This window comes from Lindgomyces ingoldianus (assembly GCF_010093535.1).
Source record: "Lindgomyces ingoldianus strain ATCC 200398 unplaced genomic scaffold BDR25scaffold_5, whole genome shotgun sequence".
NCBI classification, from domain to species: domain Eukaryota; kingdom Fungi; phylum Ascomycota; class Dothideomycetes; order Pleosporales; family Lindgomycetaceae; genus Lindgomyces; species Lindgomyces ingoldianus.
The window spans coordinates 1,049,640-1,077,578 of record NW_022985166.1 but is presented as its reverse complement, the minus strand read 5'-3'; the positions used below and the strand labels follow the sequence as shown (position 1 = coordinate 1,077,578).

At 49.6% G+C, this 27,939-nt stretch overlaps 9 protein-coding genes across 9 annotated transcripts; 5 read left to right on the top strand and 4 right to left on the bottom strand.

Annotated features, from left to right (window-relative positions):
- Positions 1-1,380: 1,380 nt before the first annotated feature.
- Positions 1,381-7,099, bottom strand: BDR25DRAFT_350713 (uncharacterized protein; the record flags this gene model as incomplete). Its single annotated transcript, XM_033694744.1, has 21 exons — positions 1,381-1,507; positions 1,567-2,040; positions 2,120-2,133; positions 2,270-2,309; positions 2,344-2,488; positions 2,521-2,546; positions 2,624-2,698; positions 2,742-2,857; positions 2,884-2,962; positions 2,998-3,064; positions 3,147-5,329; positions 5,361-5,386; positions 5,418-5,900; positions 5,924-6,164; positions 6,200-6,277; positions 6,344-6,432; positions 6,472-6,665; positions 6,710-6,806; positions 6,841-6,890; positions 6,928-6,985; positions 7,040-7,099. The coding sequence occupies 21 exons, from the start codon at positions 7,097-7,099 to the stop codon at positions 1,381-1,383; spliced, it is 4,722 nt and encodes a 1,573-aa protein (XP_033552164.1).
- A 52-nt stretch (positions 7,100-7,151) lies between these two features.
- BDR25DRAFT_350712 (uncharacterized protein) lies at positions 7,152-7,427 on the top strand (the record flags this gene model as incomplete). The annotated part of the gene is made up of 2 exons (XM_033694743.1): positions 7,152-7,220; positions 7,278-7,427. The coding sequence occupies 2 exons, from the start codon at positions 7,152-7,154 to the stop codon at positions 7,425-7,427; spliced, it is 219 nt and encodes a 72-aa protein (XP_033552163.1).
- Positions 7,428-7,607: 180 nt separating this feature from the next.
- BDR25DRAFT_350711 (uncharacterized protein) lies at positions 7,608-12,958 on the bottom strand (the record flags this gene model as incomplete). Its single annotated transcript, XM_033694742.1, has 25 exons — positions 7,608-7,749; positions 7,846-7,979; positions 8,035-8,240; positions 8,278-8,461; positions 8,498-8,548; positions 8,755-8,997; positions 9,079-9,157; positions 9,194-9,316; positions 9,389-9,670; positions 9,708-9,863; positions 9,920-10,160; positions 10,206-10,273; positions 10,317-10,342; positions 10,383-10,459; positions 10,487-10,616; positions 10,644-10,673; positions 10,744-10,947; positions 11,005-11,109; positions 11,145-11,210; positions 11,246-11,450; positions 11,553-11,572; positions 11,623-11,721; positions 11,815-12,252; positions 12,318-12,634; positions 12,685-12,958. The coding sequence occupies 25 exons, from the start codon at positions 12,956-12,958 to the stop codon at positions 7,608-7,610; spliced, it is 3,900 nt and encodes a 1,299-aa protein (XP_033552162.1).
- A 663-nt stretch (positions 12,959-13,621) lies between these two features.
- On the top strand, positions 13,622-16,356 carry BDR25DRAFT_331818 (neutral trehalase). The gene is made up of 5 exons (XM_033692681.1): positions 13,622-13,786; positions 13,840-13,912; positions 13,962-14,083; positions 14,132-15,873; positions 15,932-16,356. Exons 1-5 carry the CDS (start codon positions 13,661-13,663, stop codon positions 16,059-16,061), a joined length of 2,193 nt encoding a protein of 730 aa, XP_033552161.1. The 5' UTR covers positions 13,622-13,660; the 3' UTR covers positions 16,062-16,356.
- A 309-nt stretch (positions 16,357-16,665) lies between these two features.
- Positions 16,666-17,893, top strand: BDR25DRAFT_254237 (multi protein-bridging factor 1). Its single transcript, XM_033686287.1, has 2 exons — positions 16,666-17,036; positions 17,138-17,893. Exons 1-2 carry the CDS (start codon positions 16,875-16,877, stop codon positions 17,447-17,449), a joined length of 474 nt encoding a protein of 157 aa, XP_033552160.1. The 5' UTR covers positions 16,666-16,874; the 3' UTR covers positions 17,450-17,893.
- Positions 17,894-19,109: 1,216 nt separating this feature from the next.
- On the top strand, positions 19,110-20,596 carry BDR25DRAFT_350708 (uncharacterized protein; the record flags this gene model as incomplete). The annotated part of the gene is made up of 10 exons (XM_033694741.1): positions 19,110-19,123; positions 19,200-19,326; positions 19,385-19,457; positions 19,521-19,576; positions 19,640-19,654; positions 19,700-19,872; positions 19,969-20,094; positions 20,179-20,250; positions 20,288-20,350; positions 20,410-20,596. The coding sequence occupies 10 exons, from the start codon at positions 19,110-19,112 to the stop codon at positions 20,594-20,596; spliced, it is 906 nt and encodes a 301-aa protein (XP_033552159.1).
- Positions 20,597-20,628: 32 nt separating this feature from the next.
- On the bottom strand, positions 20,629-22,223 carry BDR25DRAFT_310723 (uncharacterized protein; the record flags this gene model as incomplete). The annotated part of the gene is made up of 2 exons (XM_033691176.1): positions 20,629-21,837; positions 21,945-22,223. The coding sequence occupies 2 exons, from the start codon at positions 22,221-22,223 to the stop codon at positions 20,629-20,631; spliced, it is 1,488 nt and encodes a 495-aa protein (XP_033552158.1).
- Positions 22,224-22,288: 65 nt separating this feature from the next.
- BDR25DRAFT_350706 (uncharacterized protein) lies at positions 22,289-23,863 on the top strand (the record flags this gene model as incomplete). The annotated part of the gene is made up of 11 exons (XM_033694740.1): positions 22,289-22,329; positions 22,357-22,560; positions 22,598-22,639; positions 22,679-22,721; positions 22,772-22,806; positions 22,849-23,002; positions 23,040-23,206; positions 23,265-23,363; positions 23,396-23,432; positions 23,467-23,562; positions 23,612-23,863. 11 exons carry the CDS (start codon positions 22,289-22,291, stop codon positions 23,861-23,863), a joined length of 1,170 nt encoding a protein of 389 aa, XP_033552157.1.
- A 799-nt stretch (positions 23,864-24,662) lies between these two features.
- BDR25DRAFT_310722 (FTHFS-domain-containing protein) lies at positions 24,663-27,639 on the bottom strand (the record flags this gene model as incomplete). The annotated part of the gene is made up of 4 exons (XM_033691175.1): positions 24,663-27,302; positions 27,356-27,393; positions 27,444-27,464; positions 27,516-27,639. 4 exons carry the CDS (start codon positions 27,637-27,639, stop codon positions 24,663-24,665), a joined length of 2,823 nt encoding a protein of 940 aa, XP_033552156.1.
- Positions 27,640-27,939: the final 300 nt, after the last annotated feature.

Genomic DNA, 27,939 nt, shown 5'->3' with positions numbered 1-27,939 from the left:
GGATTAGAATCAAGCTTGCGCAAAGAAACACTAGCTGTGCTCTGTAAGCAGAATGATAATGTGCTATGCTCCACGTTTTTACAGCAAGGGGGGCATGGCGCGAGCATGTATTCACGGTCCAACAAATGAAACTGCATCTATGATATGCTTTTCCGTTCTTCACTAGCGCAAAGCCTCTCCCTTCCAAGCTTCCATTAAAAACCCATCACTCGTTCTTTCCTCTTCACACCTACCCATATGCCCTTCGCTAGTTTCTTCAGAAAGAAAACCATTCCATGCCATTGCTCTTCAGCTTCAAATCCCGAATTCCTATTCTATGTGCTTATATCACATGTACAGTACCATGCAGCTTCGATATCTAGGGCATGCCAGATCCCTGGATGCTTCCGCATCCGCATCCGTACGTGCATCCCATCCTCGTCGTCTATATTCTTTTTCGAGCAGCCGCTAACGTATAATCCAGCCCACGGATCCCCTGGATTCCTCAAAACAGAAAGTCGGAATCGGCTTTCTAAATACGATGTCCGGGTGGTTGCTGAACATATTTCTGGCCGGCGTCCATCCTTGCGTGCTCACCTTTTGGCCCATTGCTGCTCCAGTTTTCGTTCAGCTAGTCTCTCTACCTTCAGAATCCCCATCAGATCAAGCACCACTTTCTTTCCTAAGCACGTCGACAAAGATTAGGAAGAGCTAGAATATAGTGATCCAAGATTGCGCCTTAATGAAGCAACACAATAAGGAGACGAACCTTGAGGGATACAGAGACCGACCATGAAAACTCTCACTCTTCTCTTTGCAGAGTTTATCTCCCACTCCATTCGCGAACGACAACACTGCCTACCTCGACATCAATAGAGAGAATGAGATGGTCAAGAGCGAGACCGCAAATAATTATTCCGCAACGACAACCGAACATTATGTCAGTACAAAAAAAATCGTACAGCGGTCGGGCACCTTAGCTCTTCAACAACAAAACATTAGCAAATAGGCGTCCCTATTGGCGACGAAGTTAGATCAGAGTTGTAAGGACTAGGATGTGCTAACGAGAGTAAGAACAATCGTTCGAGTTCATTCTAGTTAACGACCCAACAGCCATCCATCGAACACCGCTTACAGAACATACACGACCTTCTCTAACTAGATAGTCATGCTATAGTTCAGCTCAACTCAAGCGCTACCAAGAATGCTAGCTAGCATGTACAACCCGAAAGGCGTCGGTTTCTCTTCGAAACCCTGCATGAGGAACATGTGTCTCTTGACGACGAGGGAAGTATTCTAGGTCTTGAGTTTCGACTCAGTTTCATCGGAACTACCATTAACTGCTATTAATTGCTAATGACTTGCTCGCCTTGCTAGGTATTTCCGAATGCAACCCGCATCTTAATCTTTGAATGGCTTATTCAAGCTCAACACATATCCAAGGCATTGGGGTTTTGAAATCGGGAAAGGGGATCCAATGCATCCTAAAATGGCCAGATCCTTCTTCTTCGTAGAGCTGATAAAGCTCCTTGTCGCTTAAGGCTATCAAGCTTACATTCTTTAAAGCTTAGCAGTCTAAGTATAGACGCTAGAGAATTTACAAGTATGTATTCTCCTCTCGTTAGCTGTCCATCAACATTCACGTTGGTATCACTCCTTGCTTGGCCATGGAGCTCTGCTAGCACCAGCATCCCACCAAAGCTGTCTGCTCCTCCATTTCTAGAATCCCCTCCATCCTGAGGTCTGCAATCATAGCTTTCCGGCCGAAACATATCATCCAGCACAGAGCGCTCACCTCGCCAAGCTCTAATATGATTTCCACAAACAACCATCAAATATAGCCCGAGCCTCCTCTCCCCCTTCTGCTGAACTCCACGATCCAAAAGAACACCACGAAGCTCTCCATTCTCACGACAGATATCACCCCATAATTTGTCACTGGTCATGCCGCACCAGCTTCTCAGAATGGGTATCCCGTAATAAGTTCCGCCATTTCCGCGTAAGAGCTCACATAGCTCAACGATAAATTTACGCATTCCGATACAAGTTATGTGTTTCATTCTTTGGACGATGGCGATACAGATACAGTAGCGCGCAGATCTGTGTTATACTAGACTCCGGTAGTGCAGTGATCAATCACCTCGATCTAGAGCTCTATGTCGCATACCGTCGCCCTTCAACATAAACACTAGCACACGCTGTGGGGAGCGCACTATGTCTGGCTTACTCCTATTAGAAGGGTTTTAAGAGAAAGGTCTTAGGTATACACTTAAATTTAGCGGGCTGGGACTGGAATACATCCAGTGTTACGAGAAGGACTACACAGGCTGCTCAGAATTTCGGATGCCAAGCGTCGGGCACGACTCGCTTGGAGCTACTAAGGGGGCTATCAACAAGCTGGGGTTTAGAGTGGCGAGAAGGGGTAGGACGAAGCCGGGGCTATTGAGAATATCGTGGAGCCATATGGACAGTTGATTCAATGCCGTCGCAGACACCAGAGACAAACAAACTAGTTCCGGTTTCAACGCCTAACTTTCCGACCTATCCTACTCCATCCAAGCCAAGAGCTCAGGAAGCGCGAAAGACAACTCTATCTGCCTACTAATGACCCAGTTACGAATATAGAGCTATTACTACATTTTACCGAACCTTTGCCATCCTCATCTCAAAACAAAAGTATAACGCCAACCGAAATGCAGCCATAATCCTTACACCACCGCTATTAAGTCCTTACATGACAACTTCCATTTAGTCTTGGAGACTTGGATAGAGCTTGAAGCCCAACATGCGAGCTGAGTCTACTCTCCATCCCGTTTCTCAAACTCCTCCCTATGCGATTCATGATTACTTGCTCAACCTCGCCGCTACCATTTTGTGGCTCTCTTAATTTTTCTTCTCTTTTACTTTGCCTTTCTCATTTTTGTTTGGTGTGTTGTTATTGGCATCTTGTTTTGTTTTTACCTCTGCGAAACGTTGCATGTTACTAGGTAATAGTCAGCGCTCTAGTATCCATCATACCAGATGCCTGAAAACTCATCTAGAGTAGCGGGAAAGAAATGCGAAGTCCGGTCCAAGTCGGTGAGGACTGGTGAGGGAAAGGCCAAAAGTCACCTACCTCGTAGTAAACATAGGCAAGTTCGTCCTAGCATCATTAGCACCATGCGGACCCATAGCCACACTCGGATGCACTCTCTTCGCCCTATTCTGCTCCACCTCTTCAGTTTCAATACCGTAGACACCCCCACCCCTACCCGCACTCTGCCCAGGAATCCGGCTTCCCCGGCTGGAGTGTGAGTACGTCGAAGTCGAAGACATCGAACTAGATGCCAGCAGACTTGATGTAGCAGGTGACATGTTCCAGCTGCTCCGAGACGTACTGTAGGTCGAAGATGTATCTGCTGCCGCTACTGCGGCAAGGGCGGCTTGCGATACTAGCATTTGCACTGACTCCTTCTTCAAGCGAGCGATTTTAGGGTTCATTCGCCCGCCACCCGGAACGGTCTCGATAGCTTTCCTAATCATTTCAGGTGTTGCAGCATTTTCTGCAAGTGCTGGCAAACTCCTTGATGAAGATAGCATGCTTTCTGGTGGAGATGGCGTAATTGATCGCGATGGTCCGATAATCGAAGGTAGCTGGGATGTCTGGGCGGAATGCTGACCCAAGGTTGTATGACTGGTAGTACTTGGCGGTTTCGTCCCCGCCCCAAAAGCGACTTGCCGCTGAGAGGCATAAGATGCATGAAGTGGATAAGTTGGCTTTAGTATGGCAGAATTTGCAGGAGAAGACTCTACTGGAGTAGGTGCTCGACTAGCACCGGGACTGGGCTTCTTCATGATTGACCGTGGTAGCTTTGTTGGCTGGGATTGTCCCAAAGCCAATGGCCAAGTTATTTCATGATTTAGAACTGCCGTATCTTCAAGAGGGTGCTTATCCAGAGTTTCCTGTCGAGGATTTTGAGCAGGTGGCAGACTAGCACCTGAAATAGTCTCTTGTATATGACCACTAGCTTCTCTTTTCATTAGTGTGGGTAAAAGAGAGGTGCTGCTTGCCATTGGCGATGAAATTGCAATAGATGTTGAGATGGGTGTTAACTTCGGAGAGATTCTATCTAGTGATTTGGATTCTCTAAACATTGGTTGCTGTGCAAACCCAATGTCGACGGGCGTCGAAGGCGCGGCACGAATGGAGCCTTGGGATGAAGACGAATTCGAGGATGCGCACACTGATGTGTTGGACGGGACCTCTCCCTGAGACGCACTCTCCCCTGTCAATACATTGCCCCGGGCCTCTGTCTTCCTTGGGGTTGAGGATTTTAGGGAGCTCCTGCTAGGCGACTCATTAGTAGCTAGGGCTAAAACTGTGTGACGTATTTTATCATAGTCGTGGGCCACTTCCCCCCCACCTGCCGGGGCAGACAGGCTTCGTAAGTGTCGCTTCGGGTGACAAGCTTCCTGCTGTTCGTCACCCTCCCTAACGGGACTTAAAGATGAACGAGATTGAGGAGCCGGATACCCAACCCTGAATCCGACAGAATAATTTCGATTATCTGTAGGTGGAGAGTAGGAGTAGTCAACGTTCATAAGGCGTCGTTCCGTGGATGTTTCTAGGCCTAGTTTAACGAACGACCCATCCACAGGTAATTGTGCGAGAATTGGTCGTGCGCGCATGGGCCTTGAAAAGTTTGTGAACCAACTATATTCTGCACGTTGATTATACGATCTCAGGTTTCGTCCTGGAGGCAAACCATTCTCCGACTTCGACGTGCCCCCCACACTTTTGCTGGCCTCTGTTGTTGAACTTGACGCTTCCGGGGAAATGTTAGACAGAGGATCCAGACTGCCACTTTGGTCTAATATTGATCGCCTGACCTCGTTGTGAATAGACCTACCCGACGATTGCCGGATTCCATGAACCTTCGATGCTTGTGAATGAGTTATTTGAGGCGAGATAGGCGGGGGCTCAGGATTGATTGATGGTTTCGAATTCGAAGGGCCATCTTTGGGGCCGGTAGCACCCTCGGATGATTGTTTCAGCCATTCCGAAGGAGTAGGAATCTGGGGAATTGGCGGTAGCGGCTTCGGGATGATGACTAGCCTCCTTTTCAGTATATTGTGTGATAAGGCTGCTTTACCAGGGGGATGCGAAACAGCTGAGGAGACTGAGGAGACCTTACGCCTTCTTGACTCTGAGGTATCGGGTACTACTAGCTGAGGCTTCGGAATTTTCGTCATCGTAAAAGATGTAGCAGGGGTTGGATAAATGCTGAAAGGCGGAAGTAGAACCTTTGAGGACCTAGGTTGAGGCTTGGGAATAGATGACCGTACTGCCTCGTCATGGCCTTGTTGAGGTCTAGGAATCGCGGGCGGGGTAGAGACACAACACTGAACGTGCGTTAATATGCTTCTTCTCACACTTGCGGAACCTCCTAATAGCTCACCACTGATGGGGTTGGGAACATGGACACTGCCGAGGCCTCATACTCTTGAGAATTTCTGGGTTTCGACCCGAAATATTTCAATTTTGATAAACTTCTTTTCAAGTACACCCCTGCACGCGTAATAGATAACGACCGCGGTCTTCCATGCTTCCCTTCCCTGTTCTCCTCTTGATATATCGGCTGTTGAGGTACCGTAATCTCGTTTGGCTGGGGGTTTGTTGACGATTCAGGAACAGCCGGAATGATTGATGTTCGATCCGACGTGGGGGTTCCCTGAGACTCTGTCGCATTTCGTTGACGCTTTATGAGGGGAAGAGACTGCTTTGGAGACCGCCCCTTCCTGTGCTGAGAGATTGGATTTGGGATTTGAGACTGTGGATGTTCGATCGAAATCTGGACGGTTGTTCCCTGCTCGGACTGGCTGGTCAATGAGTCGTTCTCACATACTGCTACCATTTCACTCTCCACCACTTCGTCATGCCACTTTGAGGGGGCAGCAGGCTCACTCCTCTCCATACCCTTGCCTTTTGGCAGGGACCCGAAGCGGCGTCTCCCCGTATGATCGAGGCGTTGTGCGAGTGATGGTTCCTTGGAAATGAAAGAGTGTAGAGGGATCCCGCTGACATGATATTGAGGTCGGAAGTTGCGAGGACAGTGGAAAAATGACTGTTTTGAGGACCGTGGGCTATTGCTTTGCGCCATTCTGTGAAGATGATCGAGGACAAGTGGCGAATCTGCCCCTTCCATCTGAGTGCCAGGTGTAGAGATGGGGAATATACGACCGGCAAGGTGGTGAGGTGTATGCGTTCATTAAATTATCGGCTTGATTCGTTGAGGGGCCACACGTGGCAGACCACAAGCTGACCCGTCTTAGAGGCTACATATCAACAGGATCTCCATTCGGGACGAAACACAAGAGGACCTACCTAGGAGCGGTTGGTGACATGGCTTGACCTCCCCAGGCACTAAATCCGCCATATGCTATCATTTTACAATATAGATGGCTGGTATGCTGCTCATTGCCCCACAACCCCGTTCAGAGTATGTTGTGGACATCGGAATCAACGGCCAGAAGGGCAGAACCATAACCATGGTTCTGCCTGCCGAAGCTCAGCAGCAACCTTACCCTAATTTGGGTTAGTCTTGGACCTTCTATCTGTGTGGTTGGTTTGTTGAGAACAGTGGGGTTCCGACTCAGCGCGTTTCCTGAAGCGTTTGCCCCTGTTGGAGGCAATAAAGAGGTTGTAGCTTGTGGTTGGTCCGTGGAATATATTATTGAGCCTGCTATTCACCAGCGAGCATGCAGCCAAACACAGATGTCTGATTTACTTTCGAGTCGAAGTCTGTTGTATGCTTGACAAGCTGAGAAGGCAGAGGGCCGGTTAAGACCTCAGTGGGCCATCCAAAGAAATGGAAAGAACACGATCGTTAATTTCCGAGAGCCAGAGAGGGTACAACTCTGGAGAGAGCTTTCTTAAACCGTGTTCTACTCTTCATTTCTTCTGTTCACTCCTTATTCTATACCTAGAAGTCCCCAAGCTGGTACCTTGATTTGCAATGTGATGGCTCTAGCCTCAACGCAGGTTGGCGGAAAATTCGCTTCTGAATCTAGATATCCTTACCACCACTTTTGGAGGAGCTTTCCCCTCAATTTCAAGAGCAATCTTGGCCGCCGCCTGCATGAGGCTATCTTGTTAGGGCCCGTCCTTCAACGACTTTTTGTAACGCAGAACCATGGAAGAGAGAGTCCCAAAACTGTCTCTTGCCGTTAGAAAACATAAACCTCAAGAATGTAACTCCACTGTCGAGGTTTTTTTTTTGCAACTCTGCCTCTCCTATGTAACCCCCCCCTATCGTTAGTTAACGTGTTCTATTGGTCATTGGGCTAAACCGCTCATAGGGTCACCACAAAAACCCACCAAAAATCGGAAAACCCTCACCTTAATATCTCAACAACTGCTTCATAACCAATTAGAAAGCTCCAAAATTGGTATTTTATGCCAATCTTAAGACTCTTGTTAAAGTTCTAGATTATTAAGATATCAAGTTCTTGCCCTTGTCTTGAGCTGGAATTTTATACTTATAGAACTACTTAACAAAATATTTTGAAAGTCGAATAAGAGTCTCAAAGTAGGCATAAAAGGCTAATTATAAAATTTTGGTACTTGTTACTAAGCTGCTGCCGTGATGTCAAGGTGCGGGGTTTCGATTTTTGGTGGGTTTTGAGGTGGCCTGGTGAGTGGTTTGGCCTGGTGACTGGTGGAACACGTTCGCGGAAACGGCACAGTAGGAATTCTGGGACGCCATGAATTCAATTTGGTAATCTACTTGCCTTAGTGGGCATGCTGACAGCCTACTTACTACGTTCTATATAACTATAAGGCCTCCATCCCCGAGCCCCTCTCGCTATTCCGTAAGTTTCTCAGACCTCCTGCTATTTCCCAGGAATGTATTTACTCTGAAGGAGAGTGAGGCTATTTTCTTCAGAGGATTATTTGTTAATTTGTTTGGAACTCGGCAGCCTTGAGGAAAGATGGCTCTTAACTTGAGGGAGCAAGTGTTCTTAGAGACGTGGATTGTGGGGATGTCCCTTTTGTGGTAGTGGTGACTTACATACCTCAAAACATTTTCCAAACCTTCCAATGATCCAACAACTCAACGGGAGCAATATATTGTCTAGCGGGAGCTTAGGAGCGCTTTCGATTGATGCTGTGATACTGGCATCTTTCTTGTATTCAGATCGATGTGAGATTTGATGGAGCGTGCTAGACCGCGGGGGAAAACTGAGATTCTGGTTTATTATATTCTCCTTGGGAGCCTTGTCTATAGAGATCTAGAATCCTTTTATCGGATTGTTGACTATTCGACCCGCAGCTAGAAGGGAGAGTATACGTTGGGTGAAACGAACTTCCAAATAGGAATGTGAATGGCAGCCCGATCCCTTTTACTCTTAACTGGACACAATGAGGAAAACAAATTAGGTTGTGCATTGGCTGCGCAAGAGGGAAAGTGAAGAGTAATTCGATAGTGTGGAAATGAATGCTCTACACGTTTGTTAGTTGGAGTTGGTATCTAGGCACTTGAAAGATAAGGCATGCACACTCATTATCATGGAACTTATCGTGGCAATCCTATGATGTTATAACTTCTCTATTAATATTGCGAGACTCATCACGTGCATGGTACCTTTTATCCACTCAATTTAATTGAATAACTGTCTAATAGCGCACTCTCTCTTGTTTATAGACGTGGAATCATTACACAATTAATTTACGTGCTAGTCCTCGTTAGTCTTCGGAAAAAGGCAAGGTCCTAATATAAGCAGTACAATTCCCACGAGCAAAAGGTTGACCTTTTGCTCTGGCTTCACATCTACCCAGGTGGGGTGTTTATACCCGAAAGACACCACTAAACCGGTGGCATTTTCTGTCAACATCATTACAAGAGAAACGTTCTCTGCTTGGAATTTGAAGATGATGACTGAATATTCCGGTTGTCGAAGTAACATAAACGAAACTACGCCCAGACTTGCTATGGGGCATCTATTTTGAGAAGTTTGGGCAAGTGGAACACTATATGGCTCAGAAAATAGGATCGTTCCTATTCTATAAACATGATAATAGAACGCTGATAGAACCCCGTTTCTCTAGTGTGGACTGACATAGTGATGGCTAATAGCATCTAATATCCACACTGCGAACATGTGGATATAATGGTTGACTATCGTGAATGTATCTAGTCTTTAGCGAGTCAGAGCCTAATATTGCCGAATGGACAAAGGGAACAGATATGATCGGAAAGAGAGTAAGATCTTCGGGGTCATCCACGCTGGTGGTTCGCAATCCCGCAAACTGAAAGTGAGGCAACCTAGCAGTGAGACACTGCTCGCACCTTCCCATCTTGGAACCGTGGAGTCGGGCCATGAGCCGTCGCAAATGCCACATAAATCCCAACAACCACGCTAACGGGACGATGTTGTCTCCACTTCGTGGTTCGCAAAGCTGGTAACCGTCCCGAATGATGGGTTCTGTTGTGATTTACGCCTGCGGCAAGAGGACAGCAGAATATTGGTCAGCGAAGCACAGGCGTGTGAAAGGGTCCCATTGCCAGGGCGGCGGGTAAAATCAGGCTGACAACTCTGGCAAGGATGTTTCAATATCACACTGCATTTTGATACATCAAAGCACATTGGAAATATGCCTGATTGCAGGAAAGGAAACGTGAAATGGTTGTGATAATCCTCATCCTGATTGCTGATTATGGTCGCGGAAGGTGATCAGCAGGCCTGACAGCCGTGCTGTGGAGAAGGGAATTCTAAGACTGCATTTGTCGGGAATAGATTGAATGCATGCAGAGAGCACTTGGCTGGCGTGATGTGTTACAGTTGTCGGTACGGCGATTTCAAGGGGCAACCTTCCGCGGACGGATAAAGCTCTTGGAAGCGTCCTCGTATTTGGGCAAAATGGCTTCATAAACTAGGCTGCGACACGCGTAAGCTCGACCCTGTGCTCTCAGCATGACAATTGGACAGAGGCAGCCTGGAAGTGCATGAAGGCGCTTCATGTTGGGCACTCGGAGACTGGAACGTGGGGTTGTTAAAGTTCAATTGCCTTCTTGTGGGTCGTTCGGCGGTCGTTCCAATGAAACCTCGCGGGATCAACGGAAGTGGAGCTTTGAGCAACCGCCAGCTCACATCTGACCTTCTGGCGTCTGTTTTGCTCCACATTTCGTTCAAAAGGCGGGCTGTCATTCACCGTGGTGGAGCCCAGCTGAGCGGTTTAGCGTGACCAAGTTGAACTTTATTCGACCCCGTAACCAATGCATCGGGACGAAAAGCAACCCACAGCAATGGTACACTGTCAAAATGGTGGTGCAAAAGCAACTGCAACACAAATTGACGCAGAGAGCTCTTGAACGAAGCACTGCTCAAAAATGGATCGCGTCGATGTAAACGTAGGTGTCAACATGGGTGTCAAGGTGAGTGTCAAGGTGGTGTGATGGCAATGTGATCGAGTGCAGGTTCAGATCGTAAACCATGCGCACTCCACAGGTTCTTTGATATTATTGACCAGGATGGTGACGATAAGAGGGCTGAAGCCACTCCTTCCACGCGGCACGGATAAATCGTTCTTGCTGTTCCAGGGTCCAAAGAAAGAAAACAATCGAATTTGCCCACCCCCATTTTACGGTGTCACCGACCTAGCCCGCGGACGCATCCTCTCCAACAACAAATATGGATGTTCCAGATGTTCGTCTCTAGCTACCTCTATCAGTGATTCCATGCCGTGTTGTTTGCTTTTCCTAAACTTTATGCTGGTTGTGATACGTCAGCCGTTCGACTGTCGACCGAACTGAGATTCTGATTGGATGCTGAACGGTTTTGGCCCCTTTTGACGTGCACATGGTTGTAGTGAGGAAGAAAAAAAATGCCGAGTTTGTCGAATTCAGCGCACGAAAGACTGAGAGGGCGTTGTTTGAGGAGTCGAGTTTGTAACATCGATCCTATGGCGCAATGCCCTGATCCGGCGAACTTGTATTTATGCCGTACGACTGATCGGTTACACTATATATCTTTCGGCAGCCCCACATGCCCGCTCGTAACGATTATGGAATATGAAAAGCGAACAAGAATGCCATGAGAAGCCGGTTGAAGTGCATTAAGATGAAAGTCCCATAGACCACATGTTTCAAGCTCGTCCACTACTGCGTGTTTTATTCCTAGAACACTGGCGGAGACGCAGCAATGGTGCTCGTGGAGATATCATTGGGAAATCTGGCTAGCTTGGACATCCCCTATCGGCGGGATTAGCGAAGGGGTAGGAGTCCACCACCCGAGCCCAGGGATCAGCGGCCACCGCGTGTTGGCGCAAGGCTAAAAGGCAATATGCACACGTCTGACCATGGTAATGGGGCAGGAAGCCTGCATGTGCCGTCCCATGCAACGACTCATAACGTGCAACCTCGCGCAAAGGTTTCGGGGAATAAACGCATCCGTGCGGTGCTGAGAGAGAGGTACAATACCCCAGAGTTGGGCTGATCTGCCATCATCAGAGGTGTTTCAACTTCTAAAAAATAGTCCCAAAACGCCCACTTCTTGAAATTTCTTTGCCTTTCTAAAACAGATTCCCTACAGACCATATATCACCCACAGCCCTCTAAACCTCGTCAGACAACCACCCTCAACTTAGTGCAATTCTCGGTTCACGATTTCGATCGTGAGGTCCTCATAGTCGACCGTGATAAGGACATCGCTCCTGGAATGTGCGTCCCACACCATCAACCTTCCTACTCCGAACCAAAGGTGCTGATGATTGTACAGCCACGTTTGCCTAAACCGCTGTTTGTTAGAATATTGGAACAAGGACACTCACTCTTAGGAGTATATCCTACATCCTACCAATAATTCATGCCTCAGCCTCTTTCGTGGATACGAAAGACGAAGGTAGGTGTCGAACTCGTAGATTGGTAGATGAATGGATAAAGGTTGACAAGTGTGCTCTCTTAGTCGTGTTCCAGGCGAGAATATCCAGAAAGGTAGAAAAGACAAGCAGTACTTAGAAGTGGAAATGGCGGAGCAGCGACGCTCAACGCCTTCGGGCCGATTGTCAGAGGAGAACATGCGAATACATAATGCAGCATACCCCAAGGTGAGAAGCCATGACCTATGAAGGTATTTCATGGCTAACACTTGGTAAAGAGCGATGGGTACTTCCAGGTCAATCTGATCCTGGAAGAACGGGCCCGAGCAAACGAGCAAGAGACATATCGCCGAATCTTCGGAGAGGTTGACGACTTCGAGGACGCAGATTTCAACGTTCAAGATAGTGACATTGCTCTAAGACGAGCAGCATCGCTGGAGGCACTCAAGCTTTATTCTGGTTCATTTGCTTCCTCGGAAACGCCAATGAGTCGGTTCATGACTCTGAGTCCTACACATGATACGCATCCATGGCTGGCAAGAAATGTGATGGATGAGTCTGGGATTGGGTATGGAGACCTGGAGACGCTAGAGCTCCGAAAGCTTGCTTCGGAGATGGTGAAGTGTGAAGAGTCGCAGAAGGATACGCGAGAAGCAAGTATGGGCAGTCCGCGGCCCTCTTCAGATACACTCTCTGTGTCTCGATTTAGGGAGGTGCGAGCGGCAATAAAGGAAGGAGCAAGGATGCGAAAACGCATCGGTATTCGAAGGCAGCAACTGGTAGATTGGACAAAGGGGCCTCAGCCAGGCCCGGGGGGACAGCAGGGCGACAACTAGGACGTGACTTACGACGGGACGATCTCGGAATATGTACTATAGGGAACCTAACAGTGATATAATGATACATAATTGTCAGAGTTAGATTTGAAGATAAGGAAGTGCGGGCCTGAGACCGTTCATTATGGCATATCTTTGTCCGACTGAAAAGCTCGCGAGGTTCACGACGGTCACGAAGAGTGGCGGCAATAGATGGATCTCGTCGTGAGGCTCGTCTGCGGCACCCTGACGAAATGTCCACCTGACGGTTGGTCAGGCGCTTTTCAGGGTTCACTAGCTGCCGCATGGTGGGGCAGGAGAACGACGATCGCACAAAGCAAATATGCAGTCCGGGGGTGAAGGAAATAAAGGCGAGAAGAAACAATGGCAGTACGAGACTGAATTGACAGCACCAGACTGAATTTGCAGTTAGTGAGGGTTGGTAGTGAAGAGACTTCCTCGGTCGTGTCCAGAGGCAGCCGAACGAGGGATACCTATCCGGCATCGGCCCGAAGTGTTGCACAAGAGTCCATCGTCGCTTCCCGATTGCGGGTTTGTCAATCGGCCAAACTGTGCGCAGAGGAGAGTGTAAAGATTCGCTCCTCTCACCGCTTCCCCACGACAATCTCTGCGCAGTGACGATTCTACAGATTGAGGCGGCCGCCATTGGGTCTCTGACTGCGTTCCCCCCGTGGTGAAATTGCCGCTGGCGTTCCTCCATCGTGAGCCCGCTCCCAGCTCCCATTGTCCTTCGCCCTTCAACTTCATTTGACACGCATCAAGCCACCTCAAACAGATTCTATCGTCGTGTGACCTCCCGCAACTCTGTTCCTGAAAGACGTTGAATCCGTGTCTGACCCCCACCCCCCGCATAACTCCGATAAATGTTGCTGACCATCCTCCTAAGTACCACCACTCTCCCTTCGAACCGCACCCTCAACGACTCCCCGACGATAGCCCCCCGCCCTCCCGCCCGCAATACCTCCTCCACTTGCCCTTCCGCCATAGCATGAACTCGCAATCCTTAAAGCCTAGACAGCCATCTACCATTGATATCGACCCCCTGGCTGCCGCCCATCTGTATTACGGCGACTCGCACTCCAAGAGGAACGCTAAAGCACGGACTTACTCTGCTGTGGGTTGTGCAGTCTCAGCCTTGGCTTCGGACCACTGACAATTCATCCACAGGTTGTAGAAACTCGTAGCGGCCGCAACGACACCAAATCCGATGGTGGGTTTCCAGGCCGGAGGATTAGCCATGGTACGCATCTCGCCCCAAGAGACCAGACACTAGAACTCACACAACGCAGATGAGGTCTCCCTCCAACCCCGCAAATTCCTTATACAGGTCGAACCGACCCTCAAAACGCTCCTCGCCCGGGAGGATACCGACGATAACTGCCAGATAACAATTGACGACCATGGCCCGAAGGTACCGCTTCATGCAACGATCGGGGAATTCGCGCACTGATAAGAGCAGGTCCTCTCTGTTGGAACTCTTGCCTCCCGAGGCCACAACAAGTTTGACGTTCGGGGCACCTATATGCTCTCCAACCTCCTCCAGGAGCTCACACTTGCGCAAGACTACGGTCGCAAGACCATCGTCCTCGATGAGGCTCGACTAAACGAAAATCCCGTCAATCGCCTGTCTCGGTTGATCACATACTCTTTCTGGGATGGCCTGACTCGCCGCATCGACGGCTCGAACATTGCCCAGGTTGGCCGCGATCCCAAGGATTGGACCGAGGACCCACGCCCACGTGTCTATGTTCCCAAAGGAGCGCCAGAGCAATACGAATACTACAGCCGCATCGCCCAGGAACACCCTGAAATACGTTTGGATGTACAATGGCTCAAGGAGGATTTTGACGATGCTTATGTTCGAGACTTGAATGCCGCCCCTGGTCTACTCGCAATTGCCATGGAGGAGTACATAGACCCTGTCACGGGCAAGAAAGACCTGAAGGGTCTTCCGTTTGTTGTTCCAGGTGGTCGGTTCAACGAACTATATGGATGGGACAGCTACATGGAGTCGCTTGGCCTCCTGATCAATGACCGTGTCGACTTGGTCAAATCCATGGTCATTCACTTCTGCTTCTGCATCAAACATTATGGCAAAATTCTGAACGCTAATCGAACCTACTACCTCTGTCGATCTCAGCCGCCGTTTCTGACCGACATGGCACTGCGCGTGTATGACCGAATCAAGCACGAGCCCGGGGCCTTGGACTTTTTGCGTGAGGCGACATTGGCAGCTATCAAAGAGTACCACAGCGTCTGGATGAGCAGTCCTCGTTTGGACCCAGTCACGGGACTCTCCCGGTATCGCCCAGGTGGTCTCGGTGTACCCCCAGAAACTGAAGCCTCTCACTTCGAGCATATCTTGACTCCGTATGCGAAGAAGCATGGTATGACGTTCACACAATTTGTGGATGCGTACAATCACCAGCGAGTCGATGAGCCCGAACTAGATGAGTACTTCCTACACGACCGCGCTGTTCGAGAGTCTGGCCACGATACTTCATACCGTCTCGAAAAGGTTGCTGCAAATCTCGCCGTTGTTGATATTAATGCTCTACTATACAAGTATGAGACAGATATCGGCCGGATCATTCGTGCACACTTCGGAGATAGGCTTCCAGTCCCTGCCGAATTTTGTGCTAAAGGCATGACCCCGGGGTATCTCGAGACTTCGGCAGCTTGGGAACGTCGTTCGAGGAAACGGCGTTTGGCTGTGGATAAGTATCTCTGGGACGAAGAGGCGGGTATGTACTTCGACTATGACACTGTTAAAAAGGAGCGAACTGGATACGAGAGTGCTACGACCTTCTGGCCAATGTGGTCCGGTCTTGCGACTCCGCGTCAAGCAGCTGTCCTCGTTGCTCATGCGCTTCCAAAGTTTGAGGCTTTTGGAGGCCTTGTGTCTGGTACTGAAGAGTCGCGCGGTCCAGTCGGTCTTGACCGTCCGAATCGCCAGTGGGATTATCCTTTTGGATGGGCGCCCCAGCAGATTCTTGCTTGGGTCGGCCTTCAGCGCTATGGATATGATGGCGATGCCCAACGATTGGCGTATCGATGGCTTTACATGGTTACGAAGGCTTTTGTCGACTTCAACGGCGTTGTGGTGGAGAAGTATGATGTCACACGCCCCATTGATCCTCATAAAGTTGAAGCCGAGTATGGGAATCAGGGAAGTGACTTCAGGGGCGTTCCCCGTGAGGGGTGAGGGCACATGTTATCTTCTTTGTGGATTTATGGTATACCAGCTAACGATGATCAGATTTGGCTGGGTCAATGCTAGCTACATCTACGGCCTCACGCTCCTCAGCGCTCATATGAGACGTGCGCTGGGCACGCTCACGACTTACGACACTTTTGTCAAGGCGACCGAGGCCCTGGGATTCTATTAGAATCTTGCTTTGTCTTCAATGACATGACGATTTAGCCACGATTGCATGCACCAAGAACATTAAACATGTGCTAGACCGTTGCTTTCACTGCAACCATTGCTAGGCCCGGACGATGTTCAGATCAGAGCAACTAGCGCTACTGGACTGGATATGGGGGGCTGATGAATTGGAAATAGCGATGGCCGACACAACCTAGAAGGTAATGATATTCTTTAGAACCGCGTCCTTGTTTACAGCCCGCTACTTGCATTCTCGCAATATGCATTCTCGCAATAATTGCGACGTGGAATCCATTATATAGCGAAAGTGACACAAACCTTTGTGACTTCTGATTTCAACCGATGGAAGTGTTTGCTGCTCATCTCATCTCAACCCATGCAGTGGAAGGGGATATATCGACGCAAGTGAAAGTGAATTAAAATCAAAATGTTGAGTCAATGGTTGGGAAGGGCGGCGACAAATCGTCAAGGGCTGAGATGGTTCTCGAAGGACGACCTAAAGCGGGTTAGCGTGATTATTACTCAAAGACACTGCCACCCTCGCCCGCAGCAGCATACAAATACTCACTCACCGCCCACCATCTTCACCGTTCAGCTGCACTTCACTTCGATACCTCCTTTCCCAGCCTAAAGTTTCCACGATAAACATACACTCCTCGTTCGTTATCCTCGCCTCTTCGCTAGTGTTCTTTCATAAATCTAGCCTAGCTAACGTCTGGAACCCCACCTCGGCTGCCCAATCCCTCTGCAGACCAGCCGTGGGCCGAACGGCATATATCAACTACACACCACACAACACAACTCACTATTCAACATGTCCGAAGACTGGGAATCCGTCACGAAGATCGGCAGCCGCACTCGAGGCGGTCCCGCGGGACCACGCGAGACTGTCGTCAAGGGTAAGAGTGCGCTGAATGCTGCACAGAGGAGTGGGGCGATTGTGGCTACAGAGAAGAAATTTGGAGGCACGAATGCCGTAAGCTCCCCCCCCCCGGCCCTGCCCTTTTAGACCTATGTTCTGTTGGCTTTTTCCTTTCCCACCGCCCCGAAGAAGATGAATTACTAACCCTGGTATAGAAAGCAGCATCAGAAGGCCAACACCTTACTAAAGTCGACCGCTCCGACGACATCATCAAGCCGAAAACCATCGGGGTGAAAGTCGGCCAAGCTATCTCTAAAGCGCGCTCCGAGGCGAAAAACGAGAAAGGCGCGACGATGACGCAGAAGGATCTAGCTACCAAGTGCAACACCACGCCCACAATTATCGCGGACTTCGAGCGTGGAACTGCGGCCCCGGATCAGAAGTTGCTCGCCAACATGGAAAGGGTGCTGAATGTGATCCTGAGGGGGGAGAAGATTGGGCAGCCGAAGTTTCCGAAGAAGAAGTGAGCCCGGATTTTGAGCATGCGATGCCTGCCACTGCTTGCTTTCCTGGGATTCTGGGGAGTTGAGTAGATGGTAAAGGGCTCGGATCCGGGCTGTGCTTGTGTTGCGGTGATGATGGCGTCTGATTAGGACTGCCGGCGTTTTTGGGAGGGTCGGATAGAGCCAGCCACCAATCGATCGATTGGTGTCTTTCCTACAAAATTGACATTGGCTGGCTAGCTTGATCACACGAAACATAGACAGGCTAAGAAGACCGCTTGCGCGCATCGTTTCTTTGGATGTGGTGTGTTCATCTAAGATTTTCTGTGCTGCGTTCTCTGGTGATGGTACTCATAGACTATTTATAAAACATCAATAGTATGTCGGAATATGCACAGTTGTTGTGAATTCAGATCTCGCTGGTTCGAATAGTTCAAAGTTTAAGATCCTATATATAAAATAAATCTGCAATATTCTTCACACGCCCTAAATTGACCTACGCTTAAACAAAATTATAGTAACAGCACTTACATGATACGAAGAGTCATCTAATCCAACTTATTATGTTCTCACTGGCTTCCTCTAGGTTTATATTGCACTCCTCCACGGCCAAACGCTCTTCTTCCATGCGAATCGAGAAACTGGTTACACTCATTACTTAGAGGAATGATAGTCCCAATACGCCTGTGTCCATCTTCAATCTTTGTGATCAAAGAGAACGGATGCATGTGTTCTGCAGGTTGCCTAAATAATGCCATGATAAATGGCTCTCTCTTCTTCAGCATCATAAACAATATCAACGAACCTCACACGCACGATATAACTATGATCCAAGTAGGAAATCTAGGTACATTGGATAATGCCATCCAGTGCGCTATCTCGGTGCACAAACGCTAGGGCCACCGGGGCTCTCTGCATTCAACATACCAATGCTGGAAATCCTCCCGAGCAAGAAGTTGACCGTTCTCAGGTTCCATTGACACAGCCACCTCCGATAGGTCCCACCGGTTTCTCCAGGAGTTCCTCGTAATAGACACGACTGTTCCATCCAATCCATGACCAACGGGGAAGGCTGGGATTCCTTGCCATGGAGTCGCTAAACCGGTGTTGGAAGAACATGCCTGCGACGAATGACGGACTGCAATACCACAGCGGCGCTTTGGCCTCATTGTAACAACACTTTTCCGGCGGGACAGCACACCCTAATATGGTGGACCTGTTTTTTGCACTGAAATCATTTAAGATCCCGAGAAAGTCATTCAATCCATCAGAAGATGCGATGAACAATCTTGTTGAAGAATCCCTGATTTGGTCGTAACCGTCTAGCTGGGAATGGACTACGGAAAGGGGGTATTTGTCGTGTGAAACTCGCAGTACTCATGTAGATGGCTTCAGATTGCTAGAGGACCTTATCGTGAAACTTCTCCGGAGGAATGATGACCATCGCGTGACAATACATGCTACGGCATTCATAGCAAGCTTGGTCGTCAGTGAAGATCAGCCGTCGTTGAGATAACAAGCGTTCTTGAAACGTCCATCCGCTTGTTGCCAAACGAGACCTCTCAATGGCCTTTTCCATGAAAACTTAAGGGTCTAACAAAATAGGTTGAGTAGTTTGGTGTTTCTTCATCATTTCCCAATAAAAATTTTAATGTTAAATAAGAGAGAACTCTAACAGTCATCAATGGCTGAATTCTGGTCATCGGTAGAGCTTTAGTCGGCGTTCTCCTTGAATTCAATTTCGCTTATAGAACCCTCATTCATCTGTTACTAGGATCCTCATCTTCTACAGAACATTTAAGGGTATCGTAATTCCAAATTATGCTCCCAGAAATAAGGCCCTAACATGGTACCATTCGGATATGTTGTCCCAAATACACCGAATCCACCCCCTCATGCTCGTCTGAATGGATCCAGAAGGGCCTATCTACGCTAACTTTAGCGCACTGAGGGCACAAGTCCTCCTTCATTACAACAAATGGACTGAAGTTCATATTTCTGCTCCATTCGCTCTCCAAGTGTCTTCCATCTTGTCCTCCATTATCTCCATTGCTTGCTAGATTCTTCCTGGTAGCATTCCAATGCCTTTACTGAGTCACTTACGCTTACGTCCGATTACGTATCCAGAATTCATCCATCGATTCCTACAAGGTATTCCATGCTTCTACGAATGAGCATACTGCTATCTAGTAAATCGCAAGCGTGAGGCGGCAGGTTTCGACGACGGGGGTCTTATTTCGCGCGAATTCTACAGACACAATCTCCTGTGCCTAGCAAAAACAAGTCCGGCTCTGTTTACGGTTCGAGGAACTCATCTCGTATTGGTACGCGTACTTGGAATATGTCGACCTCATTGCTAATCCAGCGAAGAGAGTTGCGGAGAGCTTCCATGTTCGCGTAATTAGGATTGAAATCGACATTATTAATGCTAGAGGAATTCTACTCCAGTAGGTAGCATGACAAAACTTTTACGTTTCATTTGAGAATTCCATATTAAATGCATAGAACTGCAAACGGCTTTAACGGAAATTACATCGTCTTAGAACATGGTTGCGACGAGTTATGATTTATTCCGTTTCGAGGCTAAGAGGTAAACTACGCCTGAAGGTGGCCACAGTAAACTTGCGCGAGATTTCCTTTCAACAAGATTACAGATTTAAATTCAAGCTGTCATAAAGGGAGTTAAGATTAGGGTAATCAAGTAGCTTTCAAAAATATCTTGCATTTCAGCGCGGGCTGTACAACATGCAAAGTTGTTGGTTTGCGAAACGAGAGAATAGCCCATTACGTCTTTCAGATTTGGAAGATGGGGAGAACACTTTCATGTCTTCCTGTCTATAAAATGGTGCTAGTAATATCCAGTGCGGGACACATAGAGTTGGCAGGAGATGAGGAGAGTGTGGTGAGTGATTTGGGGATGGAAGGGTGGATACCGAGAGTTTAAGAGTTTGGTATCAGGAGAGTGGTTTGGTGGGATAGGGAAGAATAAGAGTAGGCAAGTCCAAGCATGAATTGGAACCCAAGATGAAGTCAATTGATATGATACATGAGAAGAAAAGGTCCTTGTCGGAAACTGAACAAGGACACGATGCTCTATCCCGATACAGCCATCTACCTGAACACCAAATCAACGCAGCCGCCTGCCAACAAATTCATTCACCCCCTCTCTAACCTCAAGGCCAATGCCATCCCACACCTCATACTCAACTCTCAACACCAGCCTCCTCACTACCCTCATCAACCTCGTCAATAACATACAATCCCAACCCTTCACCCCCACAATCACAACAACACCCCATCATAGCCCTAGGACTAACCGCCAACCCAGCGGCCCCAAAAACAATGCTCCCCCCATTGAAACTCCACTCCATATCCTCATCATCGTCATACATCGATCCTCCACCAAGCCGGAGCTGCTGTCCCCCAATATCGAACTCCTCTTCACTTGACAACGGAATTCGAGTTGGATCAAACGATTTAGACCGAGCGCGCGAGCGCGTAGGATGAGAAGACATACTCGTGGTGCGGACTACTTTTGGAAACGGAGGCTGATCTTGGTCCTGGTCCTGGCCTTGAGACAAGGGATGAGGTGGTGGAGATGGTGCAACAGGGAATGTAAATGCTCTTCTTTCCCTTGTGCGGCCTTGTGTGTAGGCAGCCGGACCTGGGGACGGAGGCGGCGAAGGATACATAAATTCCTCTCCACTCGAGCTTGAGCGACGAGAGTTCTCTGGGCTGGGAGTAGTAGGTGGAGATGGGTATGCACTGCTTGCAGGACTTGGTGCGCTGCTTCGGGATGAGCTTGGTGCGCTAAGTGAGGACGCCGAATCACAAAGGGCGGATAGGGCTGATAGGCTTGAATGAAAGGACTGTGCGGGCGAGGGGTCTTGGGAGTGAGGAGTTGAATATGAATCGATAATGCTGTCCTCTGTTGATGTTGACAAGGTTGGTGAGCCTGACAGGGGTAGTTGGACAGTTGGAGACCTGGCAGGAGAACTAGCAATAGTGGCTTTAGCACTCGAGGACACGCTTGCTGGACTTGTCGGCTCAGAGACGTCAGATGAGCTGCTGCTTTCGTCCCCGTAGACTGAGTTGGAGCTTGCAGAGTATCCAGAAACGGAGCCCGCCACTGAGGAATTGGTGCTGGAGCGTGATCGAGATCTGTTTTTCCGGCGCAGAGCTGAAATCTCGGCAGCACGAATGAGGTTTTGGTCGAGGGTACGCATGTGCGGAGGCTTGGGTGTATGAATGATGGTATTGTATGATTGGGCAGGCGGATCACCGCGAACGAGGCTGTCGTATAGCGGGCGTGGAAGTGAAGGATACGTCATCATCGTCTCAATAGTGGGGAGAGGGACGAGGTGGGCTGATAAGGACCCAGCCCTCCTCGCCCTCTTTTCTGCTCTTGCAGGCTGGGGGGATGGCAGAAGAGATACTTTCTTTCATTAGCTTGGCACGTAGAATATATCAATTGCTTAGTACATGCCATCGTGGTGCCCCGACGGCAGCACCTTTATACCTCCTTCGCCACTCCACTCCTTTTCCTCCTTGGCCGGCGGACTTGAGGAACACCGTTCCATGGTAAATCGTCTAGAACCTTCTTCTGCGGAGAAGGTGGACAGTTCTTCAAAGCCTTGCAAGCAGTCTGTCTAGCACGCAGCGAGCTGGCCACGTCAGCCGGATTGCTCAAGTTCGCGGCGAAGGTGATATTGGTAAGGAGGAGGAAGAGAAGGAGGATGGCAGCGACAGCAGAGGTACGGTGTGGTGCTGACGCGGAATAAAACAAGAGTGGAGGCATGGAGGCCGAGCCTGCTGGATGGGAGATGTACAGGGAAAGGAGGAGTGTGGAAGTGGACAGAGTGGATGGTTTATATGGTTAGGATTGGTACCTTTGAGGAGACTTTGTAAATGTGTTCAAAAGCGATGGCGAGGTTGGTCCTCGAGGAGCAATTGAGAAGAAGAGTCTACCTGGTTTTATTTAAATACCTCAATCCGTCAATGATCCTACTCTTCCGCTCATCATCCTTGAATCACCCTGTCTTGCTTCTATCCCTAGGGGGCAGTGTCGAGAACGAGTTTAGGAAGGGATGGGCGTTCATGGTGTCGGAGGCGTGGACGGAGTTGGTTCACCTTCAGTGGCGTTCAAAGAGAGAGAATGCAAGATTGAATCAGAAATCCGTTTTATCGTAACTCTGAGGAAAAGGCTAAGCTATTGTGAGAGGCAATTGGATGCACATATTCTTCAATTGGCAGAGTGCAACCGCTTGACAAACAAGGGCTCGATTCGCTCACTCTGGTGCGAAAGACAAAAAATGATACGTAAGATACGGGCTGACGGCCATGGAGTGCGACTCCAAGATCAAGAAAGTTGATGTCGAAGCGTGATGCTGACCGAAGGAGTTAGATTTGCGTACTTCATTTAGGTGCAACCAGGAATACGCCATGAGGCGGTCAGACAAGGCTCAGTTGGGGCGCAGAGTTCAACCTGAATGGAAAGCCCAATTGACTAACAAGCAAGAGAAGACACAATTGCATCGAACGAGAAATGCGCTAGCAGGTCCAGATGAACGGACGCACGTTCTCACCCGACGATGCCATCTTCATCCGCGATGAGAGGATGAGACTGTTTGGGGTTAATAGAGGCCTTCATCTCCACGTGTTGTTTCGACGTCTCGTTCCGCTGCCCACCCGGAGCAAGAAGGAACGGGTAGCGCTGTCTCGCCTTACGGCGAGGAATGAGACCTTTGATGTTGGCTTGCCTCAAGACGATGTTTTGAGGCCGTATTATCGATAAGGATTTGCAATCTTACCACCGCTTAACCATCGATAAGCTATTTAGAGAACGGTTCAAGGAGGAGTCCCCCGGATTTACGGTCGCATTCGATCCGGGGAGGATGCAAAGTTTTGTGGGTCCTAGTCATCTCCAGGATGGAGGGAGGTGAATTAGAACTGTCAATGGCTCGGTTATAGATTGAACGGAGTTGGGCAAGGAAGAGATGTGTACATAGTGCGCCTTAAAACTTGAGGGAAGCGGCGTGGAGGTTGAGAGGACGTTTCCGCTGACAGCACGAGCACAAAAAATAGCCGCTGGGGCGTTTTATGATTGGGACACCATGCCGCGTTGGGTCCATGCTCTCGTGGACAAACCCTCTCTTAAGGGAGCTCTCTCTGCTTGTTCTCTTTTAGAGCCTGCCCCTCGTTCTCTCGCCTACCATCCCACAGTTCGCCTTGAGACTCGAGGGAAGCAGCATGGAAGATGAGGAGATGTTCGTGCTGACCTACACAAACCCTAAGATAGCCGCTGCAGGGCCTTCTGTCATTGGCTCCGCGTCCCGCGCTACGCTTTGCTTCGACTGCATATGCCCACCTCCCGGGTGGTGCCCATTCACATCTCTTGGTCAATACAACGACTTCCAGTCTATTTTGAAGAGGAATTGAGGCCTGGGGGTCTGCCCACCTGCTAATTCGACCTCAAGGCGTTATCACTATCTGCAGCTTCTGGAATAATTGATCTGCTGTGCCATGCTCGAGCTCTAGCCCGAGCTTGTGCATCCAGCAACATTCCGAGGCTACATGAAAGATAAGAGCGCGAAGGATTGTAATCTTCTGACAACCGCGATTTCCATGGAACTTTAACTCAAGCACGCGTAGCCACGCAAGTAGCGTTCAGGCTCACTCCTGCAACCTCATGCAGCTTCATGCAAGGTACCAGGCATATGCCCACGTTTCGATGGACTGTTCGGTTGAAACACGTCTACTGGAACAGTCTAGTAGTCGTTCGATTAATATCTGCGATCTTAAGCGAGAGGACACAAGCCCTAATGCAGACGTAGCACAGCTTGGAGCAGTGCCTCTCAAGCGAGGCAGGACTTCAATTGGGTCTTACTCTCTGGCGTTTCAACGGAATGGATGAGTAGAAACGTATCTACTGGAAACCGGTAGTGGTGAGAGATTCAGCCAAACGCGAGGTTAGGTGTTGGTGGTTGTGGTGGTGTGCGCGGAGTCGCTTGATGAATTGATCTTAGATTGCGTGATTTTACGGTAAAGAGAACTGCACATCCGCATCACATCCCACTGGCCATCGTTGAACTACCCCAAAAAGGAGGGCCAATCCCAAGTCGCTATGCATAAAATGTTGAATGAGGAGCGGAGCACAGAAGCCGCTGAAACTACCTGTTCCATCCCGTCTCTCAAAAACGCCATGACCATGAAGCCAGTCCGCAGTACCTCGGGTGGCCTAGAAAAGGCCGTCAATATCGCCCGTCTCAGTGTCCACATCGACATTGAGATAGCCAGGCGCAGTTGGCAACCCGGGAATCGTCTGAATATCCGCAGCTAGAGCATAGAGATAGCCTGCGCCCGCCGCCATTCTAACATCCCGAATTGGAACCGTGAATCCAGTGGGCGCTCCCTTTAGGGCTGGGTCATGACTGAGAGAATATTGCGTCTTCGCGATGCAGATGGGTAGATTGCCGAGTCCTTGCTTAACGTACGTGTCTACCTTCTTTTGCGCCAGTTCGGAAAATTCCACCTTTCCAGCTCCATACATGACCTGGCCGATCTTCTCGATGCGCTCTTGAACCGGGCCGTCAAGGTCGTACAGCAGCTTGAAATTGGGTTTTGGCTTGGCAGTTGAGGCTATGATTCCTTTGGCGAGTTCTACGGCGCCTTTGCCACCTTCAGCCCAGTGGTTTGCAGGAATGGCATCCTCGGCGCCTGCAGCAAGCGCCTCATCCTTGATGACATCGATTTCGGCTTGCGTGTCGGTCGAAAAGCGATTGATAGCAACGACGACCGGGACGCCAAATTGCTTCGCATTTGAGATATGTTTCTTGAGATTAACACAACCCTTCCGGAGAAGGTCTACATTCTCCGTTCGGTATACCTCTTGGAGTTGAGCACCGGGGGCGATGTCTGGGCCACCTCCATGAACCTTGAGAGCGCGTACAGTAGCCACAATGACGACTGTATCCGGAATCAAACCGGAAGACCGGCACTTGATGTTGAAAAAGCGTTCGCCGCCCATTGTAAAGTCGAATCCAGCTTCTGTAACCACGAATCCAGTCTTCTCTTCGTGATCTTCATCAGGTTCTGTGCCTGCTAGTTTGAGTGCGAGTTTGTCGGCAAGTACCGAAGATGCTCCAATGCTGATGTTGGCGAAAGGGCCGGCGTGGACGAAGACGGGAGTACCTTCAAGGGTTTGCATGAGATTTGGCTTAATGGCATCTTTCAAAAGGGCGGTCAAAGCACCACCTGCTCCTATATCATCGCAGGTCACTGGGTCGCCACTGCGAGAGCTAGCGACAACCATGCGTCCAAGCCGTTTTCGCATGTCGCCCAGATCATTGCTGAGAGCAAGAATAGCCATACATTCGCTTGCAACAGATATATCGAAACCTGTAACCCGGGTGTTTCCCTTCTCCGTTGGGGCCTGACCGACGGTGATTTGTCGAAGATGTCTGTCATTCACATCTAGCACGCGGCGCCAGGTGATGGTTTCCGGGTCGATGTCTAGCCTAGCAAATCGGCGAATCTCATCCTCAGTCAGATCGTCTGGGTTAGTCTTCTCGATCCCAAGCTTCTTCAGCCGGCGGAACATGACTGGTGCAAATTCCCTCTTCCCTTTCTTTACTGGGACCAATCTTCGGTAGAGGGGACCATCTTTCTGGGTATTCTCGTGGAACATACGGGTTTCAATGGCCGCTGCAAGCAAGTTGTTGGCGGCAGTGATAGCATGAATATCTCCAGTAAGGTGAAGGTTGAACTCGTCCATCGGAATGACTTGACTGTAGCCTCCTCCTGCTGCACCACCTTTGATACCGAACGTTGGTCCCATGCTCGGTTGTCGAACGTTGGCAAAGCAAATGCGGCCGAGTTGAGCCCCTAAAGCTTGAGCAAGGCCCACTGTTGTAGTAGATTTCCCCTCTCCTAGTGGAGTAGGCGTGATGCCGGCAATTAAAACGTATCGACCGTTTCGGCGGTGTTCAAGCCGCTCCAGCAATGCTAGGTCGACTTTTGCCTTGGTTGAGCCGTAGGGTTCTAGCTCATGTGACATGATGCCCACTTCTCTCGCAATAACGGTTATAGGCTTGGGGGGCTGCTTTCTTGAGATAGCAATGTCTGAGGGAACTGGGTCCTCGAGCTTCAATGGCAGTGGTGTGATATGCCGCGTCTTCTGCCTCTCAAACGCTGCGTCTGCGGAGTCGACAACATTCTGCAGGAGCATTGCAACTGTCATTGGACCGACACCTCCAGGGACGGGAGTAATCTGCGAGGCGACCTCGGCTGCGGATTCGAAGTCGACGTCACCAACAAGCCTCTGGCCCGACTTCTTTGTTGCGTCTGGTAAGTAGTTGGTTCCGACATCGATGACGACGGCGCCCGGCTTTATCCAGTCTCCCTTTATAAAGGCCGGCTGTCCGATTGCCGCCACGACGATGTCGGCCTGCTTGACAATCTCTGGCAGGTTGGTCGTCTTTGAATGACAGACGGTGACAGTAGCATCGGCATTCTTGAGAAGATAACTAACCGGGCTGCCGACGATGTCGCTCCTGCCCAATACTACTGCATGCTTCCCTTTCACATGGACACCGGCTTCTCGTAGCAGGACCATGACGCCCTTGGGCGTGCATGGTGTAAAAAGAGGTTGTCCACCCCTCTTTGCTAGCTCGCCGATGCTCGTGATTCCAAACCCATCCACGTCTTTCTCGTGGGCGACCGCAGACGTGACAGCATGCTCGGAAATATGCTTCGGGAGGGGCAACTGGACGAGGATGCCGTGAATGGTCGGCTTGTTGTTGTACTGGTGGACTCGCTGGAGGAGCTCTGCCTCGGTGACGTCTTCGGGGAGCTTGACTACCTCGCAATCGATGTTGGCCTAGCATGCAGGCGTCAGCACAGTCCATGCTACAGCCAACAAGCAAAGCGTACCTCTTCGGCGGCCTTCAATTTCATGCGCACATAGGTACCTGCTCACGTCAATTGCTGCACGTAGCCGTTCGTGCGACGTCAGACGCACTCGAGTCAGATCTATCTCCCACTATATTAAAAGTCAGTATTGTTTCATCTGGACCTCGCTCGCCTGACTCACCTTGCACAATCTTCAGCGACGGCCTGTACCGCGGATTCGTTTCCTGGCGCTGGTGGATTTGTCGCCCCAGACGCTCCCTGATACTCCGCGCAATTGCAGTACCGTCAATCTTAGTAGCCGTCATGAGGGGTGAGTTGCTAGAGAACAGTCGTCGCGGGGTGTTCGGGGTGAGAAAAGTTGGTGGCGGGTGAAATAGGAACAGCGGGGTAGGGTGCGGCGGCGAAAGGCGCGTCGTGCAGATCCGAATCAGCCTCATGGCGGCCGCGCCAGCTGTGTTGAACGTCTACGATGGATTCGAGAAAAAGAGGAGGGAGACCTCGCAATACTCATGGTTCCAGTTGCCCTTCCGATGACTCAAGCCATTGCTGGCTAATTTTCATCATTGATTGACTTTTTGTGCCGGGATATTTTGAGTGGGTTGCCG

What these genes read in the sequence shown, in the direction of transcription:
- BDR25DRAFT_331818 (XM_033692681.1), top strand. Translation starts at nt 13,661, where the DNA reads ATGAACTCGCAATCCTTAAAGCCTAGACAGCCATCTACCATTGATATC. An exon ending in AGGCCGGAGGATTAGCCATG is followed by an intron (nt 13,913 to 13,961) that starts GTACGCATCTCG and finishes CACACAACGCAG; the next exon opens with ATGAGGTCTCCCTCCAACCC. An exon ending in TTGACGACCATGGCCCGAAG is followed by an intron (nt 14,084 to 14,131) that starts GTACCGCTTCAT and finishes TGATAAGAGCAG; the next exon opens with GTCCTCTCTGTTGGAACTCT.
- BDR25DRAFT_254237 (XM_033686287.1), top strand. Translation starts at nt 16,875, where the DNA reads ATGTCCGAAGACTGGGAATCCGTCACGAAGATCGGCAGCCGCACTCGA. An exon ending in AATTTGGAGGCACGAATGCC is followed by an intron (nt 17,037 to 17,137) that starts GTAAGCTCCCCC and finishes ACCCTGGTATAG; the next exon opens with AAAGCAGCATCAGAAGGCCA.